Below are 22,482 nucleotides of genomic sequence, written 5' to 3'. Positions count from 1 at the left end.
CTCCATAAAGTTGTCATAGTTTTCATTAGCTTGACATAAACCTAGACAAGCCTAGGAAGAGTGAATCTCAACTGAGGAGTTTCTTCCATCAGATTTGTCTTAGGGGATGCCTGAGGAACCTTTTCTTAATTGCTAATCAGTGAAGGGGGTCCAGCTCACCCTGTGCAAGTGTTCCTATTTATAAGGCAACTAAACATGAACCTAGAAGCAACCACTAAGCAACACTCCTCTACGGTCTCTGCTTCAGTTCTTGCCTCCAGGTTCCTGCCTTCAGCCCCCATCCTGGGTTTCCTTGGTAATGGCTATGTTGTTTTTGGTCAGTGTTTTGCCAGGACAACAGAAAGCTAATTAGGACAAAGGCATATGCACAATTCCAGCATCTTTTGACCTTCTCCAAAAGGGTGAACCCTAGATTAACAGAGAAGAACCAGCAGGCAGTGAGGTCACATGATGTGGCTAGTCCTGGTAGAAAGGAAATGGAGATCTATCTTTTCTGCCTCTAGATGCAATACCTTGGTGGCCTGTGGATGCCCCTTGCCTCAGATGGGGCTCTCACATCTAAACCATGAGTCAAACATGTAGATGATAATGACTTAATAAACACAGACTCCAGTGCAAAGCAAACAGGAAGAGGGGTGTTAAAGTGGGCAGGAAGCTGGCCAAGGGTCTGTCTGGTGGTCTGACAGAGGCAAAGTCTGTATCTCTGCGTGATTCTGTGGCTATTCTGCAGAGTCCACATGCCTCCATTTGTCCATCTGAAGAGTGGGGGAGCACCTGGGCTTTGTACTGCTCATATTGATTACAGGTGACCTCAATTCTACCATTGTAGCACCAAAGACCTTTGCTATGAGCCGTTAGCAGCAAAGCATGCACAGAGCAGGTAAAGTGCTGGGGATACAGATCTGGAGAGGTTCTAGTGGACTCAAGTGAGGGGTACACATGTCTAACATAGCATACATGCATTTATGCATTCGACTGACACTCATACCAAACACCCCCTAAGTGCTAGAATTGCTATAAAAAGGACTTTTCTACCAGAGCCTTGAGGCACAGGTATCTCATTCCAACTACTCAAGAAACTGAACAAGATTATAAGTTCAAAGATTTTCTAGACCAGAATGAGTTCACAGCCAACCTGGGCAATGTAGTGAGGCCCTGTCTCAAAGCAGAGAGTAAAGAATGCTGGAGATGTAGCTCAGTACCAGAGCACTCCTGGAGTAGACAGTGACTCTAGATTCAACCTCACTACTGAAAAATCAAAGAAAAAAAGACAGACAAACTGACTGACCAACTCTGAGCCCTTCTTTCCTGAGACAACATTAGTCTTATCAACATAACCTCTTAAGTTCCTTCCCTGCCTGGCAATTCCCTTTCCTCTGATGTTTACCTGTGCACTGTTTATTTCTTCCTACTAAAAACAAAGGTTTCTCCAGAGCTCTGGCTCAGTCTGCCAAGCTCACTCCAGTAGTCAGGAAAGATCTCTCTGAGGGCTTGATATTTTCTCTTCAACCTGAAATTCAAGGAAGAGCAGCCAGGAGAAAATCGGGGTGAGACAGCCCACACACAGGCCCAGGAAGGCCAAAGGTGCCCAGCCGGGAATGAGCCTGGGGTGTGTGGGAATGGGACGGAGATTGGTGAGCAAGAGGAAGGATATGTGTGGGCAAAGGTAAGACTGGAAGGGCAGCTACCCAGTGGTGTGCAAGTTTTCCAGCCCTCTGAGAAAGGCCAGGCACTCCTAAGTCATGCTTGTGAAGGTGACTCCATCTTTGACCCTCTTGCTGTCTCTCTGTTTCTAGGACACCGTGTACCCCTTTCTCCAAGAGTGTATGGATAAGCTGCAAAGGCTTTTCACAGACTGATTTTCTACTCAGCAGTTTGTTGATGAATCTGAAAGGGTAGATGCAGACTATGTCAACAAGATACGACAGGGACGTTTTATAAAGAGACAAATTATCCTCACACACAAGACAGAAAATCTCTGCTGCGCTGCAGGCTCAGTACTGCTGAGTTTAGCAAGTCAGGATTTGTTTCCTGAGCTAAAATTTCAATAGGAGAATGAACCCATTTTACCTCTCTTCATCCTCCTCGAGGCTTCTGAATAGGCATTCAACCCACACAGCCCTCCCTGGGATCCAGTGCGGGGCGGGGGTGGGGGGGAGAGAAGACAGGGAGAGGGGACAGGGAGAGGGTATTGAGAAAGAGGATAGGGAAAGGGGACCTGGAGAGAGGACCAGAAGGGAGAACCAGGAGGGAGGACGAGAAGGGAGGACAGGGAAGGAGGATGAAGAAGAAGGATGGGGAGAGCGGGTGCTATAAAGCCCAGCTTACTGGGGCAAGATTGTTGAATTACAGCTAAGAAGAAACAGATGGGGAGAGACACCTCTGTGCTCATTCCAGAGAGTTGGAAGTGCCACCAACCAGGCTGACTTGATTGTACAGTAAAGAACAGACACAGTAATTGTCTCTGGATAGAGTTTAGGGATGACTTTTTTAAATGTCATATAAGACCTATTTGAGTTCCCAGAGGGCAAGGGGTCCCCACAGCTCTTCTCCCAGTTGCTTCTTGTCCGGCAGCACACCTTCCTCAGGATCAAATCCCTGAGTTTCCACCAATGCTTCAGGGTGATCTGGAGCTGCAGAGCCTCAGTGTAAGCATCCTTAAGAAGAGATTATAAATGTGAGAAGGGACCACACAGAGAAGCTGGGATCCAGAATCTCTTACACACCAGGCAGTGGCGTTTAAGATGGCATCTCTATTTCATGAATACGCAATTTATGGAAGAAATATCCTGCTTTTGAGCTATAGAGTAGACCGTTGAGCCCTTAATTATCTGAATCACCCCTTTCGAGAATGGCAGTTAGCAGGGGACCTCAGTCAGCAAGGCAAGGGGGTCTCCTTACCTTCTTGTCACTGAGGCCTGTCACTTGGTCCACAAACTCCTCTTGGATCATGAAGGCAGCCAGGTTGGCTGTGTAGCTGGCCAGGAAAATGACAGCAAAGAAGGCCCACACTGACACCATGATCTTGCTGGTTGTGCCTTTAGGATTCTGGACCGGCACGGAGTTGTTGAAGACCAGGCCCCAGAGAAGCCATATAGCTTTTCCAATTGTAAAAGAAGGCCCGTGGGGAGCTGCAAGTGGCAGAAAGAACGGTCACAGCATTCTCTAAGAGTGCACACTCGTGTGTGTGTGTGGGGGGGGGTGGTATGTGCACAATGGCAGTCACCAGTAGCACTGGAAGGTGGAAGACAGACATTCATTAGAGTCATGCTTTTCCATTGTCCCCAGAACCTTTCTGCAGTCACTTCTTTTTGCCTTAAGATAATTTACATTTTCCTCACATTTCTATCTAACTGGATTTTACCACATGCCTTAAAAAGAAAAGAGTTATGCAAAGTGGGGGTTTCCGTGAAAAGTGGTGTTAGGACATGTTTTTAAATTTGGATTTGGTTTCCATTTGGAGAAGCCAAATTCCTTAAAAAAAATTAAAGGAGAACTTGAAGGAGAGAGAATTGGGGGTAGTTTTGATCAAAACACATTGTATGCATTTGTGAAATTCTCAAATAATTAAAATACATAAAGTAAATGTAAAGGAAGCCTGCAGAAGCATGTACATGGGATGGGGAGTGCTTCACTCTTGGCTGTCCCTAAGAGCCATTCAATCTGGCAAGAGCATGCTTAGGGTTCGAATTCAGTTGTCCCTGGAAATTGCTCCAGTTCAATTCACATGTAAAGTGTGCACAATATACAAATCAAACTCCTTTCAAATGGAGGAGTTCAGGAACAGAACAATAGAGCCTAATTTTCCCACACTTCACAGAAGGGAGACATTTCGCTGGAGGTCACTGAGAATGGACGGACATGCCATCCCTTTCCCTCGCACCCCGAATCCTCTCGGCAGTGTGTCCCTTTCAGTTTTTAAGTGTTCCTTGAGACAGGTTTACCTGGGAGGCAGAACGATGTGTGGAAATTTATTGGGATAGGGCACATGAGGACGGTAAACCACTCAAGTGAGGGTTTTCAAGACTTTGCCTTGTACCAGAAAAAAAATCAATTTGTGCCCTCACTCTGAGAGAGAAAAATGTTTTCTTTAAGCAGAAGGTTAATTTTTATGTCATTTAAGTAACTGAAGATATGACAAAATGATCTACCGAGACCTCAGCTAGCAATGTTAGCTGAGTGGGCAATAAAGTAGCAGGAGAGGATTCGCTTGGATGGGAGTTAGGACACTCTGGGCAGGGACCTAAGAGAAGACTCTTCCTTCACTGGAGACCAGACTCACTCCCACATACCCACAGTGCCCACCATGCAACGTATGAAGGAGAAGGCAGTTAACCCTATAATTCTCAACACATGAAGAAGGTGGTTAACCCTGTAATTCTCAACACACAAAGGAGAAGGTGGTTAACCCTGTAATTCTCTATCTCAATCTCCCACAATTCTCTTTGCCTAGTTTTATGATTTTCTGGACTTATTCCCAAGAGGTCAGGAACTCATGAGTCAATCTTGCTGACTTCATCAGCTACTTAATTACAGAAAGGCTGACCAGAAGTGGCAGCCATTTAAGAGTCAGACACAGGCAGCTGAGAGGAGGATCCTCTGGACACTTTGGGGAATCCTGATGTGTGAATACTGTTACTGCACTATGTAACTTAACCCATAAAATGCAGTGAAATGTAAAAGAAAACACTTTGCAGAGAAACGAAGTGTTCTTATTTCCTGAGCTGTCACATGCACGGGAGCAGGACACAGGGGGCAAGTGGGGAAGAGATGAGGGTTGTAGGCTAGCTTGTTTCATATCCTTTTGATGGTTTTCTTATGGTACTCTTCTAGTGTGTTCTGTCCAAGGGATGAACCGCTGAAGAAAATGATCTTCAAATCCTTTTTATTCTCCAGGATGTATCACCAGTATAACTACCTGTTTCCACCTTATAGCCTTTAACCTAGTCCAAACTACCCTAATCTTTTTGGTTTGTTATCTTTGAAATTCCATAGATAAATACAATGTATTTTAACCATATCCATCCCTTACTTCCCACTCCCCTGAAGAACCCCCATTGCATCTTCCTCCCAATTTCATGTCTTCCATATTTTATTTTTTGTTGGCTTGTTTGTACTGCTGGGAGTGGAGCCCAGGGCCCTGTACACACTAGGCAAGCACTCTGCCATTGAGCTGCATCCTCAGTCCTTCTCAAAGGTTTGTTACAACTTCCCCAGACCAGGCTTTGTAACCCAGGATGGCCTTGAGTGTGGACTTCTGCCCCAGCCACTACGGTAGTAGCTGCGATGACAAGACTCCACCACCAGGCCTGCTTTCATCCTCTGTTTCTTCAACATGTCAGGATGGATTCTAGCTCCAGACTTTCCTGTGGGTGGCTGCTTCTAATTGAATGCTCTTTTCTGTTTTTCTCACAGATAAATGCTTCCTTTCGACCTCAGCTGAACCTCGCTGGTTTGATCCCTTCCTGGTCTCCATGCTCCATCCCTCACCATGGCGTGAGTCTGGCTTTGTGCTCTTCCTGCACTTACTATCTGTGATATAATCAATGTGCTCACCTCTTGTCTCCCCACTAAAGCCTAGGAGGCCTCCATCTGATTCACCTTGTCACCTGCAGCCACATGGGACTTGACACACAGAACAGACTCGGTAAATATCCATTCGTGGTCTATGTGAGGGCACAACTGCTCTGTTGGTGGAAGTCCTGCTTCACCTTTGTATGACCATCACAAGAAATCACCTTTCCCACTGAGTTGAAAGGTCCTTCATGGTTCAGCCCTTACTTAGACACACACTTATGTATGGCCCTTTCGTGGTTTGGGAGATTGCTTCTGTAGTGTTCGCTGCTCTTCAGTAGTTAAGAAGTAGAAAGATTCTAATGAAACAATGTCCCTAATAAATTTCCAAGACCTCTTAACTGTTTCTAGTATTAAATCTTTCAAGTCACATGTGTATGTGTTGAATTAAAGGATGTCCTGTTCTGGAGGGATATTTGAGACACCAAGGTCTTCATTTTTGTGGCAGGAGCACCAAACTTGAGAGACTTGCACATGCTGGGCAATGACTGTAGCCCTGAGCTCTGTTCCTGCTCCCAAGGTCTTGTGTCTCTGCAATAACAAGTCAGTTTGGGGGAAAGGGATTTGATGCTTTCTAATAACATCCACTTACAAAGGTGCCGTGCATTAAGGGAAATCTACTCAAAATGACATGATGTGTTTAGCAAGCCTCTTAGTGAGTTATAACCAAAGAATATCTTTAAATTCCACTTTCCACTTACCAATTCTTATCAAGTACAGTACACTACAATCAGCACCATCAGGGAAAAATTTAACTCTGGGGAAATACACCACTTTATAGTTACATTTATTGTCAAACTAATGCAAATAAGATTCACTAGTTTGAAGAATGTTCTTAAAGTCGAATCTATTGAGTCATTTTATTTGCATAGATTGAAATTGAGACTTGCTGTGACTTTAATATTTCTTTTGATCTACATTTTAAAATAAATTGCCAAAACCCTTCAACTCTGTTTTTTCAACAAATTGAATATCAATGATTTTTACCTAACCACTATTGACCTCGAATTATAATAAAATTAAAATGTTTCATGCTTAAACAGATCATACTTGTCCTATCAATGTGTCAACACTATTCTTATGAAGATTCACCACAACAACTCAGCAATGTGTGGTAAAATGCTCTAAAAGTCTCTCTCTCTCTCTTTCTCTCCCTCTTCCTCTGTCTCTCTGTCTCTATCTATGTATGTGCGTACGTGTGTTATGCACATATCTGCATGTGGGTGCGTTCAGCTGTGCAGCTCACACACATGCCCACATGGAAGCCTGAGTTCAACGTTGAGCATCTTCCCTCTATAATTCCACACCCTATTTTTTGAGACAAGATCTCATTGAATCTGGGCTCACCAACTGGCTACACTGGCTGATGAGCAAAGTCCCTGGAATCTGCCTGTTTCTGCTCCATTACCTCCAGTGCTGATTATGGGTGCTCAATGGCATCTGGCTTTTACATGGGTGCTGGAGATGTGAACTCAGGTCGTCATGCTTGCATGGCAAGCACCTTACACCCTGAGCCACCTTCCTGGCCCTGAAACAGCATTCACCTTGTACCAGGCTTATGAAGGCATCCTTACCTTTCCCTTTGGCTAAGTTTCTGTTGTATCCAACAGGACTGAAGTATTCAAAAACAAAGACAGCAATGGCAGAGACAATGAGCAGCATCACAAACATCATCACCCAGACAGAGGCACTGAAGGGTTCTACAGGGAAAGAGATAAGGCCATATGCATAATCAGTCAGTTCTTCCTCAGCCCCAGCAGGAAACCCATTCACCCACCCAAAAGCTTATGGAACTTGGTGTCATCAAATCTGATCATTCCAAAGAAGCTGGTCATTTTTATTCATATGTGAAACCATTCTTTATAAAATGATTTGAGATACTTCATAAAACTGTACATGAGATAATAAAAATAGAGAAGAGAATGTGACATTATACAAACCAGGTCAAGGATAATATAAGCAAAAAAGAATGATAAGATGAGAATGAATATCTTAGACTGCAAACAAACAGGTCACAGGGCCCCACCTAATCATAGAACCATCTAGAAAACCAATGCTGAGAAGAAACAAGCCAGACTCAAATAGGTAGTACATGGATGCTACAAATGTGTGGTTTTAATTTTTATTTTCATTTGTATTATTATATACTAGTGGTGAGGATGTGTGGGGAATTTCAAAAGTAGATGAAAAATTATAACCTGTTACAAAGGATGATAGAATCATGGACTTGGCAAGAATATTAGAAGTCACAATTTACCACCCTCTGATGCAGATGGATGAGATCCCTGTGGCCTACATGTCTTACTGAGGTGGGTGATGGGCTTAACTACAACCAAAAGCCATTCTGAGCTATTACATTCATGGAATAATTCCATCAGACATCATATAGAGCAGAGGTGATGAAGCCTTGGATGGGTAAATAGTTGCTTCCCTTACAAGTCATCTTAATAGTTCACTGTATGTAACTTGGGCAGTAGGCAGGTGTTTCAGAAGCATGTGGGGCACAAGGTTTCTAAGTCTTACAACATTCTACAAATGTCAGAAATCCTGTCTATAAATGAACACTTCCACTTAACCTGATTGAGAATATAAAAATTAGCTGATTAAAGCTGTGTTATCATGCATGATATAGATGGGCTAGAAAATTCAGCAAAAAAAAAAAAAAAATCTTAATGAACATGTCTCCAAGTGATTGCATCGTGGGGAGTATATTACCCACAGACACAAATTAACTGAAAGTCATTTTCCCCAGAAGAAACACTTTTGAGAGTAAAACATAATGAGCATGACAATGCCACTTGATGGTAAATGCTTACCATTTTTACAAGTTTTATGAAGTGCTAATGCCAGTCAGGAATAGAACCTGTGGGTCACTGACACAGGCAGATTCCAAAGAGATAATCTTAATGTACAGCAAGGAAGTAGTGTGTCTAAGCCTTAATGACACTGGATAATTTAGAGCCTGGTTTGGGACACAATTTTCAATAGTGTGAGTGTGTTAAAGGGCAACATGTGATGGGACAGCTTCCTTGTTTAACACAAAAATGAGCTCAAGGAATCAAGGCTGCAACTGAAATTTATCTTAGCTGATTTCAGCTAGAGTAATAAATAACATTATGTTCCTGGAATCACTGCAACCCGGTAATGAGGTGCATCCAAAAGGAAGATAAGTAGATGGATAATTAGGAAATCAAAAAATTATTTAATCATCAAGAATAAAGATGTGAAAGTAATTCTGCAAATAGGGTGTACTTGCTGGGACATATGACGAGTTCACGAGTTTTCCTGGGGAAAGCCTTTGACACTGCCTCTTAAATGCTGTGTACACACACCACATAGTGGATGGAATGACTGACTCCACAATTAAAGCCAAAAATGATAAGTGATGTGCCATCCCCAGTGCCAAAAAAGCACCTTCAGTTAATAAAATCACACTTACTAATTAACTCCCATCTCTCTGTAGGACCTGATAACATCATAAAAATTAACGGTATATCACTACTGTTCATGTGTTAGAATTTTTAAAGCTCCAGCAGATCTTTTTTGGCAGAATACATACTAATCACTAACATACTAGTCCGAAAACTGATCCCAGCCAATGATCCAAAGGTTTCCTCACTTGAAGGTGACACCATTAGTCTCTTGACTTGTGTTCATGCCTCAGAAATCAAGGGCTCTGCTTCAGGAGTATGATTTTAAATTTTATTGAGTTTTTATTTATTTATTTTGTGTATGTCATAAATATGTAGTGTGTGTGTGTGTGTGTGTGTGTGTGTGTGTGTGTGTGTGTGTGTGTGCTTGCCAAAAAACATTTGTGGAGGCTATCAGACAACTTTCAGAAATCAATTCTTTCTTTCCACCCTGCGGGGCCCTGGGATTGAACTCAGTGGTTAGGCTTGGTGGTGAGTCCCTTTACCCACTGAGTCACCTTATTGACCCAGTATTCTGGTTTTAATAGATGAAGTACCTGTCTGTGCCCTGCTACTTGCAGACCACACACACACACACACACACACACACACACACACACACACACACACACACGCAAACACACAGAGTGGACCAGTCCATAGCACCTGAGGGGTGACCCAAAAATATCTTAAATTGCTCTGAGTTATATCGTCCAATAGTTTAAAACATACTCAACATTTATTTCTGAAGGAACTTCAGTGTGGAAGACTCAAGGATAGCATTTCTACAGATGTAAGAATCTAGCCTACTCGGCAAGCTTGTAGAATGAACTGGATGGAAATATCACAAGATGTCATCTTTGTCCTTGAAGAGCTGCCTGGTTATGGTTTCACACAAAAGCTCAGCAGCATTACCTGCCCAATGTTTCCCAAGTGAGTTAATGGAGTTTGTGGGGAGAGAGAATAGGAAATAATGAAGAGCGGCACAATCAGACTTGGAGTGTTTAGGCTCTCCGCATGGCTGAGCCCATGAATGGAAAAATGTAGCTTAGCTCGGCTCATTATGACTTTCAAAACCTGCACATGATGTCTGTAAATAAGGGGTGCATAGTCAATCAGACAGGGATGTAATCTGGAGACCAGGAGAAATATTTTAAGCTTACTGCATGAAAACAGCATTAAAAGCAGCTCCCTCCTGAACCATTTATTTTATTTTTAAAGAGACAGTATGAAGAAGGAGTGTTAAATTGGGCAAAAGAGTTGACTTCCAATGGAAATAGTCTACAGACATAGGTGAGATTTAAAGTCTACCAAAGGTTGAGGCCAGACTCAATGCCGGTCACCCATTTTTATGAGACAAGCCACTTGATACTCTTCATCTCTGACTGCACTGGAGAAAAGTTCTCTCTGGTGTAGGACATGGGCATTGTGTGAAAAGAGATGCATTTCTTTCTACATTTCTGCATGGAGTCGGTGCTTCCCCCATCTTTTCTTAACCCCAAGAAGAGCTGTGTTATGTCAAACAGTCTGGTGGGCAATGCAGGAAAAATAAGCCAGGGAAGCTAATCAAACACCCATCTCATAAAGACTAAGAACCTGCGTTACTTGCAGGATGAGCCTGTTGCATTTTGCTGGTGTAATGAGACTCCCTCCAGATATGCATCTGTCAATCAAAAGGACAAAGGGGAGAACATAACAAGATGTGTCTTTCTCAAGCTTGTTATTAGACCAACAAAGGTTGGAGAAACTGAAGTAACAAGTACAAAACTCAAATGCAGTGAGTGGCAAGGATTTCCACAGCTTAATTGGATTATCAGAAATGAAAATAGTCATTCTATATGCTGCTGTGAATAAAGCAGTCTCCAAAAATCCTGTTAGTCAACATTGTACCCAAGGGAAAGTGGCTTGGCAGTGATACCGGCTGCTGGTGTGATGTAAATAAAGGCTTGGGGAGCAAGATTGTAGGTTTGAAGTTGCTATCCACAAGTCTGTGTGAGTTTGTAATTCATTTATTCCATGTGTATGTGTTTGTGGTTGGGTATGTCTATGTGCACCAGTGCATGCAGGGCCCATGAAGGCCAGAAGAGGGCATCAGCTTCTCTGTAACTGGAAGTACAGGCCATCATAGGTGCCATATGGGTGTTAAGAACTGAGCACTCATAAGTAGATACTAGAAGTAAAGCAAAGGATAACTCCAGGGAGGCTACCTAGTAAAGAGGACCCTAAGAAAGACACAGGGATCGCCCAACGACAGAGAAATCGATGAGATCTGCATGAGGAAACTGGGGGTGAGTGGGGGTAATAGAGGGAAAGGATTGGGAGAGAGTTTAGGGGAGCGGGAGGTCCCAGCTGGGTCAGGAACAGAGTGGGAGAACAAGGAAAGAGATATCATGATAAATGAAGACCCTATGGGAATAGGAAGAGAAAGAGTGCTAGAGAGGTCCCCAGAAATCCACAAAGATACCTCCACTATAGACAACTGGCAATAGTCGAGAGGGTGCCTGAGCTGACCTACTCTAGTGATTGGATGGCCAAACACCCTAACTGTCATGCTAGAACTCTCATCCAGTGACTGATGGAACAAATGCAGAGATCCATATCTAAGCCCCAGGTGCAGCTCCAGGAGTCCAATTGACAAGAGAGGAGGGATTATATGAGCAAGGGATATTGTGATCATGATTGGAAAAAGCACAGGGCCAAATAGCCAAACTAGCAGAAACATATGAACTGTGAACCAATAGCTGAGGAGCCCCCATGGAACTGGACCAGGCCCTCTAGATAAGTTGATTAGCTTGAATTGTTCAGGAGGTCCCCAGGCAGTGGGACCAAGACCTGTCCTTAGTGCATGAGCTGGCGTTTTGGAACCTAGGGCCTATGCAGAGATACTTTGCTCATTCTTGGTGTAGGGAGGAGGGGACTGGACCTGCCTCTACTGAATCTACCAGACTGGACTGACTCGCCAGGGGAGACCTTGCCTTGGAGGAGGTGGGAATGGGGGCATATTAAGGGGGAAGACGGGGGTGGGAAGAGGGAGAACAGGGGAATCGTGGCTGATATGTAAAATTAAATGAATTATAAAATAATATTTTTTAAAAAAAACTGAACTCAGATCTTCTGCAAGAGCAGTAAAGTGCTCTTAACCACTGAGCCATTTCTCCAGCCCTTGTGATTTTCCTTAATGATGTTTTCCTGTCTCTAGAAAAGTGTAAGAAATTTAGTTGACCTTAATTAAACCATTTTCCCCTGCTCCTAGAGTTTTCATCCCAAGACAAACATCTGTCTTTGCCATCCCAAATATGGACAAACTCATTTATGTGGGAATATCAGGGAAAAGTTAATAATCTGAACTTCATGATGTTCAACAAGATAACTTCTAGAAAATAATTTATAATAAGCACATAGTCACTTTAAAGAAGAAATTAATTGTGCTTGGCTGTGTGCCAGGAAGTTTCTCTGACTCCCACCGGGACGCCAGCACACAAACAGTCTTGTGCTCATGGCGAGTGGACAATGGAAGAGTAACTCCACCTTGACTGTCTTTTATGTAAACACATTTATGAAATTGTTAGAAGGAAAGTTGAAAGCACTTTCTATTTTAAATTATATGGCAAGAAGAATAGATGTACTTTAAAATACAAATCTATTAATTCTATATCAATGTATATTCCTCAGACTATTTCTGTTTATTATAGTACTGGAACAAATCACTCAGCAGTTTCCATTACTTCTAATAAACAAATGATTATTGGAAAGTAGGTGTGTGTGGATGGTGAATCAAAACCTACAGGCTTATTTAAATTAACTGTCAACAGACAGGTTAATTCATTTTTTAAAATGTTTTCCTGGTTTTAGCAATATATTAATTTTCATTCTACATAACCAAGACCAATATCTATATATGTGATGATATTTATCAGCAAAAAATGCCCAAGTCAAAGATAAATGAAAAAAAATGAGCTGAGGGGATAGGGTGGCCATTAGCTGGAAGAGTTCACATGTAACCTGGGGAACAAACTCAGGTCCTTATGCTCACACAGCAGGCTCCTTACAAACTGAGGCAGTTTCCCAGCCCAGAACACCCATGTTCCCCCAGGGAAGCTATTTCTATGATATTCACATACCGAGAAAAGCAGAAGGGGAGACAGTGCCATTGCTCCTGGAGACCATGACACTGATTCCTGTCTCCACAAAGGGCACCGAGAAGTCCACCACTTCTGAACGCTCCTCATTGATGGTGAGCGAGCCCACGGCCATGACCGCTCGCTGATAGACAACCTGGATGGAAGAAACAACAAGGCCTTCATCCTCTCTTCCCAGCACCACTGGAGCCCAAGATCCTCTGATGGGATGAGAACCTGGAGGTAGCGAAGATGACTTACTTCACCTATCATCCCGTTCCACACATTGTTAACCTTTTTCCCATGCTTCCCATTGGTCACCAGGTAGAGGTCATAGGTGAACTTCACAGTCCTGGACAGCTTCTTCAGGATGTCGATGCAGAACCCCTTGCAACACTTCTTCACGTTCATCCCTTCATTGGTTGAGTTGCTGCCAAGAAAGTCCCAGGATCACAGAAAGTTACTCTTGGAAGGCTGTGTTCTTGGCTACATGTACATTTGTATTTTTGGATGAGATGTTGAAGCTCAAAGGGGGAAGTGAGTTCTGAAGTTCTTTAGTGTGTGTGTGTGTGTGTGTGTGTGTGTGTGTGTGTGTGTGTGTGTTAGTGCACATGTGTAGTAGTCAGAGGAGAATACCCACATGCCTTCTATCACTCTCCACTTTGTTCTCTTGAGATAGGGTCTCTCACTGAATCTAAGGTGTCTGCCATGTTGGCTAAGCTGGCTGGCTAAAAACCTCTCAGAGTATGTTTCTTCCTATTCCTCTGTTCAGTGCTGGTGTTACAGGCATATACAGCCATGCTTACCCAGCTTTTGACATAAGTGCTAGCATTCAAACTCAGGTCTTTGTACATTCATGTCCTAAACTCTTATCCACTAAGCTACCTCCTGAACCCCTTGTTTTGTGAGACAGGGTTTCGGTTAGCCCAAGCTGGCCTCAGACTCCTTATGTAGCTGAGAATGATTTTGAGTTTCTGATTCTCACATCTCCACCTCTTGAGTGCCAAAAGTAAGAGCCATTTCATACTAAGCAAGCCCTCTATGAGCTGAGCTACATCTTTAGGCCCCCAAACTGCTAAGTGATAACAGTTGGCATTTATTGAGTGATGCTAATTGACTATGCACTCTGATAAGTGCTGTATGCTAACTGTGGGCTTCACCTCCACAAAATTTCTCTGAATTTGGTACAGTTCACACCTCCATTACCAGAGGAAAGTTACCAACACTTTTTTTTAAAAGAGTTTTGAACACATAAAACCTCTTTAGACCAGACTGTTGTCATCTGATCTAAACTAATCTTAGGAAAAAAACGTATTGGAAAATGGAGCAGAGAATTTGAAAGCCCTGAGCAGAGTAGGGTTTTTCTGCATCTTTACCCTGATGAACTCTTAGAGCAAAGGGAGAAGTGGGTGCTCCTGAGAAAGTGCCTTAGAGTCAGGACACCTGAGCTTCCTCCTCTTCTGGAGTTGTGGATTTTGCCTCTTACCAGAGCTTCCAGTCTCTAATGAGGGTTTATGATAACATCCTTTCTGTGTAAGTGCATGGCAGGAAATACAAAGATGGTGCTTCCAAAGGACAGCACCACAGGGCAGGAACAAGTCCTGGCAGGACACAGCAGGGTCTGGGCAGGTGGTGCAGTACATAAACACTTCCTACACAAATGTAAAGATCAGAGTTGAGATCCCAGAACCCACATCAAGGCCAGGCAGCCTTGGTGGCTGCCTGTAATCCAGGCACGAGGGGCAGAGATCATCAACTGGCTGGATAGACTGACTAAGAGTAACTGGCAAATTCTGGGTTCAATAAGAGACTTGCCTCAATAAATAAAGTAGACAGCAATTGAGAAAGCTACCCGATGTCAACTTCAGGCCTCTATAAGTATACATACATACATGCGTACACATATGTGCTCCACATATTTGAACATACATCTGCCCACACACCACATACACTTTCATAGGCAAAAAAAGATTCGTATAGCATTGCCATATTGAAGGTGACCTTGTGACCTCCCAGGACTCTGCTCACTCTTCTTTCCCGCCACCTGGCTTTACTCACTTGACAGGTCAGATCCTAGGGACATCCATACAAATCCTTCACAACCAAAGGAAGCACCATGATCTTCGACAACAAGTAGGAAATTGCTCCCAGAGAACCTTACCAGAAGATCTTTTTGGTACTGCACTCAATTCTGCCTTGCACCAATGGGCATTCTATTAGCTCAGTGCTGTAGGTGAGTCCCACAGTCATGGAATATCTGCTCTATTGGAAAACTCCATTTTTCATACATTTACACAGTGACTTGTTAACTAAGCATCCAAATAGTGTTTATGGAAATTCAAGATCAAAATAGGAAAAGGTTTACATGCCTTCTGAAAAAATAGAGTACAAAGAAATACAAACATAAGCATACCTACACAAAATCAAACATCTCAAAATACCATCCAGAAAAAAATGAAATAGGAAAGGTAGCTGTATCTGACAGGCGGGGCATTTTTCTTTCCCATGCTTTTGAGATATTCTCCCCACATTTTCTAATGAGTATGCACTCTGCATCTAATTGGATACACATATTTCAGGCCTCATAGATGTCTATCTGTGTCTGCAATCAGGATGTGGACATGTTTGCAGTATAACTGTGGTGATGGAAGTGAGCTGCAGGTTACATCTTTTTTTCTTATTTCAAGGCCATGGTGGCCTCACTTGACTCACTGTTTTAACCTTTACACCTGATCCTATCCCAGACTTCTACTCAATGATCTGGCTTCCTTTGGCCAGATGCATCATGGTGACTTCCCTGTCGTACCCTACAACCTAAGTTATCTTCTCTGACCTTCTACCCTCATCTAAGAAGCCACATCTGCCTACATCCATATACAATGACTGGTAGGGTCAGTGTTAAAATTATAGGAAGTAAGTACCCGCTTCTTCCCTACCAAATACTCAGAACAGAGGGTTTACAGTGGGCTGAAGAACAATAGAAACACAGCCTAGGTACACTCAGTTTATGGCAGGAACAGTTACAATTTTCTTTCTCTATATGTAGTTTTGACACGTGTGCCCTGATTAGATTCTCTGTCTTTCTCCTGGTGACTGCACCACACACTGATACCTCTTCCTCTAACTGGCTAAGATTCTTGGACAAAAGTTACTGATGCTCCGTATGTTAAAGTCAAGATCATAGGTATTCACTGGCCTTGCTGAAAGCCTCAGTCAACCTATGAGCTAGTGACATCCCTTGACCACAAGGTTTATTTCTAGATATAGATGACCACAGTGGATGTTCACCCCATATGTACCCAGTGAATGCCTCCTCTATGTAAGCAACTAGGTCCTAAAGACACAACATGAATAAGACAAGCAAAGTTACTAATTAAACTCATTGTGCTGACTGAGTACAGAGCACCTGATGACTGCAAACATCTGATGACTCCTTTTCCAGCCTTTGTGAGTGTGAAGGGGGTGTGGCTTAATCACAGAAAAAGCTAGGAAATGATACTCAGGCTTCTTCAGCTCTCCACCACCACTCAAACCAAAGATTATTCATAGAAACAAATATAAGGAAAGGGAGCCAATAAGATGCATGATTCAATGGCTTTGCAATTCTCCTTTGTGGCCAGTGGTGGAGAGCAATGCAAATCAGTGCTGTGTGCAGAGCCTGGGCCTGCTATCATAGACCAGGGAACTGGGATGAATGCCCTGACTCCTGAGAGGAGAGGTCATCACTTTACAGGATGGCTAGAAACATGCGCAGTTTGAGTGTGAAGTGCCTCCCACAGGCACATATGTTGGAACATTTAATCACTAGCAGGTGGCTGCTGTGTGGGGTGGTTGTGGAACTTTTAGAAGGTAAGGCCTCACTGGAGAAAGTGGGTTGTTGGGAGGAGTCTCTTGAGGCTTATATTCCAGCCTCACTTCTTCACTCTCTGCTTCTTGATCTGTTGTATATGAAGACATCCAGGCCAGTCTCCAACCACCATGGATGGAGCCACACTCACCACCATGCCTTCCCCACTATGAGTTAACTTTCTACTTATTGTGACCATCTACCTGATGGAAGCAAAGAAGTGAGCACTTCACTTGGCTTTCGGTTTAAGGAAGGTACAGTCCATCATGGACTGTACAGGAGCAGGAATGGGAAGCAGCTGGTTAAATGCATCTATAGTCAAGAAGGAGAGAGAGAGAAAGAGGCAGAAACAGAGACAGATACAGAGACACAGAGACAGAGAGACACAGAGTGGAATGCTGGCCCTCAGCTTGAATTCTTCTATATTTAGGATGGGCCTTCCCATGTCAATGAACCCAATCTATAAACAGACATGCCCAGAAGGGTGCATCCTAGGTGACAACAGATCCTAGGAAAGTGCCCATCTGGGAAATGTTGGCAGAAGGGAGGAGGGGCCCAGAGGGGCAGAAATTAGGTAGTGTTACAAAGAAAAGACAGAAGGGCAAGTGTGGGATGATGCTGTTTGTTGGCCCTGTGTTTGAATCCCACCTTTCCTGCCTATTCACTGCAGGGCCTTAAACAGGTTTCTTCCTTGTGCTTTGTGTTTTTATTTGTGTGTGTGTGTGTGTATGTATGTTGTGTGTGTGTGTGTGTGTGTGTGTGTGTGTGTGTAGTCTGTGTCTGTGTGTCTGTGTGTGTAAGTGTGTCTGTGTTTCTGTAGTCTGTGTGTATATGTATGTATATGTCTGTGTTTGTAGTCTATGTCTGTGTGTGTATATATGTGTGTGTGTATGTGTGGGTATATGGGTGTGTAGTTTTTGTATATGTATGTGTATGTGTGTGTAGTCTTTGTGTGTATGTGTGTGTGTAGTCTGTGTCTGTGTGTGTGTGTGCAGTCTGTGTATGTATGTATGTGTGTGTGTGTCTGTTTGTAGTCTGTTTGTGTGTGTCTGTGTGTGTGTCTGTTTGTAGTCTGTTTGTGTGTGTCTGTGTGTGTGTCTGTGTTTGTAGTCTGTGTTTGTGTGTGTCTGTCTGTGTGTGTGTGTAGTCTGTGTGTGTGTGTGTGTGTAGTCTGTGTCTGTGTGTATACATGTGAAGGCCAGAAAACAAACCTGGATGGTTTCTCAGCAAAGCTGTACACCTCACTTTAAGACAGGGTCTGTCACTAACCTGGAACTCAACAAGTATGTTGGACTGGCTGCCCAGTGAATCCTAGGGATCCATTGGTCCCTACCTTCCTAGTGTGCCAACATGCCTGACTGGCTTATTATTATCATCATCATCATCATCTTCATCATTATTGGTTTTTGGGGCTCAAACTCAGGTCTTGGTGCTTGCAAGACAAGCCCTTGACCAACCAATTCATCTCTCTAGCCCTGAAGAGTTTCTTAATATTCCTATAACCTGGTAGTATCACTTTCCCATAAACAAAAAACACCCACTTCATATCAACATAGTAATTAAACAAATGCATATTTGGTACATCTCCAGGCATGTAAGTCTTCTAATTTACATGATCATGACCATGGAATATATTTGATATTATGACTGGATTCTGGATACTGTTACATAAGCTTAGTTAGGAATGAACACATCTAGCCAAGAGCATCCCCAGAACTCACTTGATCTTGACAAACTTCCGACAGGGCACCGTGTTCCTCACGCAGGTCTCCGTCAGCGGGTCTATGTCTTCCACGATGACAAAGGGGGCTTCCTCCAGGGTGACAATGCTCAGGTGGTTGTCGTCTGGCTCACAGTCAGAAAAGGACTTGTACCTTGGCCACACAGCATGCCTCAGGCTCAGGGTCTGGTTTTCCCATTTGCCCACCTGCATCACAAACACAAAGACACACTGTGCTTTCAAACATCACTGACTTCCAGAAAGGCAGGTCTTTCTTACAGAAGACAGGTCATCTAACAGCCTGAGGGGCTTAACTGCCACATGCCTTGATGTATGCTTTGCTTGTACACTAAAAAAAAAAAAAAAAAAAATGGCGAAGAACTGAATATTGGGCAGTTCTTCCACCTCCCAGATCCCTCTAGAAGCTAATAAAATGTGTGTATCTGGCAGTGATGACTAACACATGTACTTCTGGGGCTTCCCGGAAAGATCCAATGTTCTGCCAGAGTTCAGGGCCATGGGTGTCATGGAAACTGCATGGACTGTGATAGTCACAGACATATAGACTTGGATGTGGATCTCTCCACTTCTCAACTTTGCAAGCTCTTCATTACAGGAGCATCTATTTCCTCATCTGTCCCATGATGCAATTCCACCTGCTTCCTAAGTTGTTAGGAGAATCAAGTAGTGCATATACAGAAAATCTGAGTGCCCAGCACATAAGGAGGACCTCAGGCTTCCACTATAATTAGAGAGGAAGGAAAATGAGAGCGGGAAACAGGAAAATATGCTGAGAAACAGCAAGGAAAGGAAAGAGTAATGTGAAGTGAGTGAGCAAAAAAAGGAGAGGAGGGCTGAATGAAGAAATGACCTCAGGGGCCGAGGCAGTGATGGGATTAGAAGCATCATTTCACCCTCATATGGTCTCACTTAAGTTGCAAATGAAGGGGAACTTTTACTAATCCACAGAATGGAGACTGTTACTGCCTAGTGCGCATCAAGACCTGTCAAAACAGAATCGATCATATTCCCTCTGAGCAGCAGCCAGCATCTTGGTGAAATCAAATTGAAGGCTGTGTGTTTTGAACCTTAATTTTATTTGACAGTTTATTGGCTCTGTTCACATACTTGCCAGGAGAAGGCTGCCTCCACGTCTTGTGCTCTCCTTCCTCCTCCAGAGCAGCTGCCTGACACCACAGGTCAGCGTTTTATTTGTAATACCAACCTCAAGGAAACCACCTCACCAGAGAAGCTAAGTACCGAGTGCAGGCTTGTCTGTGCTGATGTGACCCACTCACCTCTCCTCCGATGATGTGAGTGTCACCAGAAATGAATATCAGGCCCTTAAAGAGAATCCAGACACACTGAATACCAGAAGGTGAAGAGGGTGAAGAAGAGAAAAAGAATTTCTGCTCTCTGAGATTACCTCATCCTTTGCACTGGAAAATTTTTACTGGCTGTAAAGAAACATCCCATGTGGCTAATTACAAAATTGTCTAGCTTTGGTGATAGTGTCCTTTTTTAGACACAGAGGTTGGCAGACTAATTTGATGAGGCAAACATGCTCATCTATCCATGTTGTGAGATATAAGCTAGGGAGAAGGTGGAGTCTGTGGAATTCTTTCTTTGTTCAGCATTGATTTACTGCACACCTACTGTGTGCTGGTACCAGCCTAGAATGGTTCCTGCCTTCCCAGTCCTATCAGTCAGCTGAAGGACAGTGGTCAAATAATAATACCAAATCTGTACATACATTAAACCTTGCTGTTGGAGAGAGGGCACAGGCAGAGCCCTTGTACCACAAGCCTGGGGACCTGAGTTCAGTCCCCAGAACTCACATGATAAAGTAGGGCATGGTAGATCTAATGGAATTCCACTACTGGGGAGGTAAAGACAGGTGGATCCTTGGGTCTCTTAAGTCAGTGAATTCCAGGACACTGAGGGACACTCAAAAAAGAAAAAATAACTTCACCCCCAAGCCAAGTAGACAGCATCTGAGAAACAACACCTAAAGTCTGAGGTTGACCTCTGGCTTCCACACACATGCTCACGTATGTGTACACCCCCCCACACACACACGCATGCATACACACACAAGCATAAACACAAACATTAGTATCAATAATTTCCATTCCTTTCCATTTGTCCTAAAAGACTCAAACCTGACCCCCAGCAAAAGCTGGGTAGTGGAGTGGGCAGGACAAAGTCTCTGGGGGTGAAGAGGTTCTGAGTGTTCCTACCAGCTTTACACTTTCGCTGAATGACTTTGGGAAAGCCACCTAACCTCTCTGTAAATTTGTAAAATGCAGAAAACAACCGAGGACTGTAGTGAGGTCCAAAGGAGGCAAAGATGTGCACAGTGCACAAAGCCTGGGACCGAGCAAGGCACAGGATACACATAGCAGCTGCTCCCTTTGTATGGTCAGCATTCATGACAGAACTCCAACATCACCTCCTCTGAAAAGCCATCCTTACTGTGCCCAGAGATAGAGAACTCTGAGCCTATCTCTACTACAGCATTCCATACAAGTTACACAAGGTCACTTCTGTGTAGTGGAAACACGGTCACTTAGTCTCTGTGCCCTCCCCACACCCAGATCCCATATGGTACACATAGTTTCAACTTAATAGTTCAATACACAGAGGGGTGTTGTAACTTTCCCTGATTCACACAGTGAAGCTAACTGTTCCTTTTGGCTCTCTGAGACTCAGACACACTGTTCCACCTACTCTTGATGTTTCTACTCATTCATTCTTAATAATCACACAATAGCATCAAGGCTCTTCTTGCCTTCCAGACATAGCTTCCCAATTCCCAATATAAATAATATGCATGTGGATTGATGAGCCAATGAGAGCTTTCCTTGGAAATGTTGCTCAGCCAATTAGGATACAGTTATCATGACGGGAACAAGCTGTTAGAGAATGGATATTAAGCTAGGTAAAGGAAAACCATAACAATACAATGATAGCGTCTTGTATGTGTGTGTGTGTGTGTGTGTGTGTGTGTGTGTGTGTGTGTGTGTGTGTGTATACAAGTGTATGTGAGTAGAGGTCAGAGGTCAATCTTGGCTGTTGTTCACCAGGCACCGTTTACCTTGTTTCAATTTATTTTTGTTTATGAAAGCATTTGTTTTCTTTTTGAGATTATAATTTAATTACATTCCTCCCTTCCCTTTCCTCCCTCCAAACCCTCTCATATCCCTTCCCTCTCTCCTTCAAATTCATGGTCTCTTTGTTCACTAATTGTTATTGCATGCAGGCATATACATCTCTAAATAGAACCTGTTCTGTCCATATAATGTTACTTATATGTTTGTTTTCAGGGCTGACTGTTTGGCACTGGACAACCCATTGGTGTGCTCTTCCAAATGGCCACCTCTCCTCCTTTGGGCATTCCCCAGTTGCTTGTAGTTCTGTAGAGTTGAGGCTGATTTTTGAGATGGAGTTCCTCACTAGCCTGAAGCTCACTGGTCAAGCTAGTCTTGCTGGGCAGTGAGCCCAGGGATAGTCGTGACTCTGCCTCCCTAGCACTGGGATTACAGGTGCACACCTCCTGGGGGTGGAGGAAGGGACCCAAGTCCTTATGCTTACAGGGCCTTTTACTGACTGAACCATCTTCTGGGCCCCCGTCAGGGCTTACAGGACTTATCAAGTCTGGGCACCGCTCTCAGTACCATTTTAATTTCTACATGCCTCCTGTACAAAAAATAAATAAATAAATAAAGTTATGGGCAGATTGTTTTAAAAATCTCTATCATGAATATTTTTTGTCCTTAAAAACAGCCCTCCACTCACCCAAATAGGCTGTGT

General features: G+C 43.4%; 1 protein-coding gene across 1 annotated transcript in view; it reads right to left on the bottom strand.

Moving 5' to 3' along the window:
• Grin2a (glutamate ionotropic receptor NMDA type subunit 2A) overlaps nt 1–22,482 on the bottom strand; it is a 410,670-nt gene that overhangs the window by 66,499 nt on the left and 321,689 nt on the right. Inside the window, exons 6-10 of the mRNA XM_036198178.1 lie at nt 18,671–18,876; nt 13,364–13,532; nt 13,106–13,259; nt 7,149–7,274; nt 2,902–3,131 (exon numbers count right to left, since the gene is read on the bottom strand). Of these exons, the coding sequence (XP_036054071.1) occupies nt 2,902–3,131; nt 7,149–7,274; nt 13,106–13,259; nt 13,364–13,532; nt 18,671–18,876 (885 nt within the window). The remainder of the gene's footprint in view (nt 1–2,901; nt 3,132–7,148; nt 7,275–13,105; nt 13,260–13,363; nt 13,533–18,670; nt 18,877–22,482) is intronic.

The sequence above is a fragment of the Onychomys torridus genome, chromosome 8 (assembly GCF_903995425.1).
Source record: "Onychomys torridus chromosome 8, mOncTor1.1, whole genome shotgun sequence".
NCBI classification, from domain to species: domain Eukaryota; kingdom Metazoa; phylum Chordata; class Mammalia; order Rodentia; family Cricetidae; genus Onychomys; species Onychomys torridus.
This window is presented reverse-complemented; position numbering and strand designations above follow the sequence as displayed.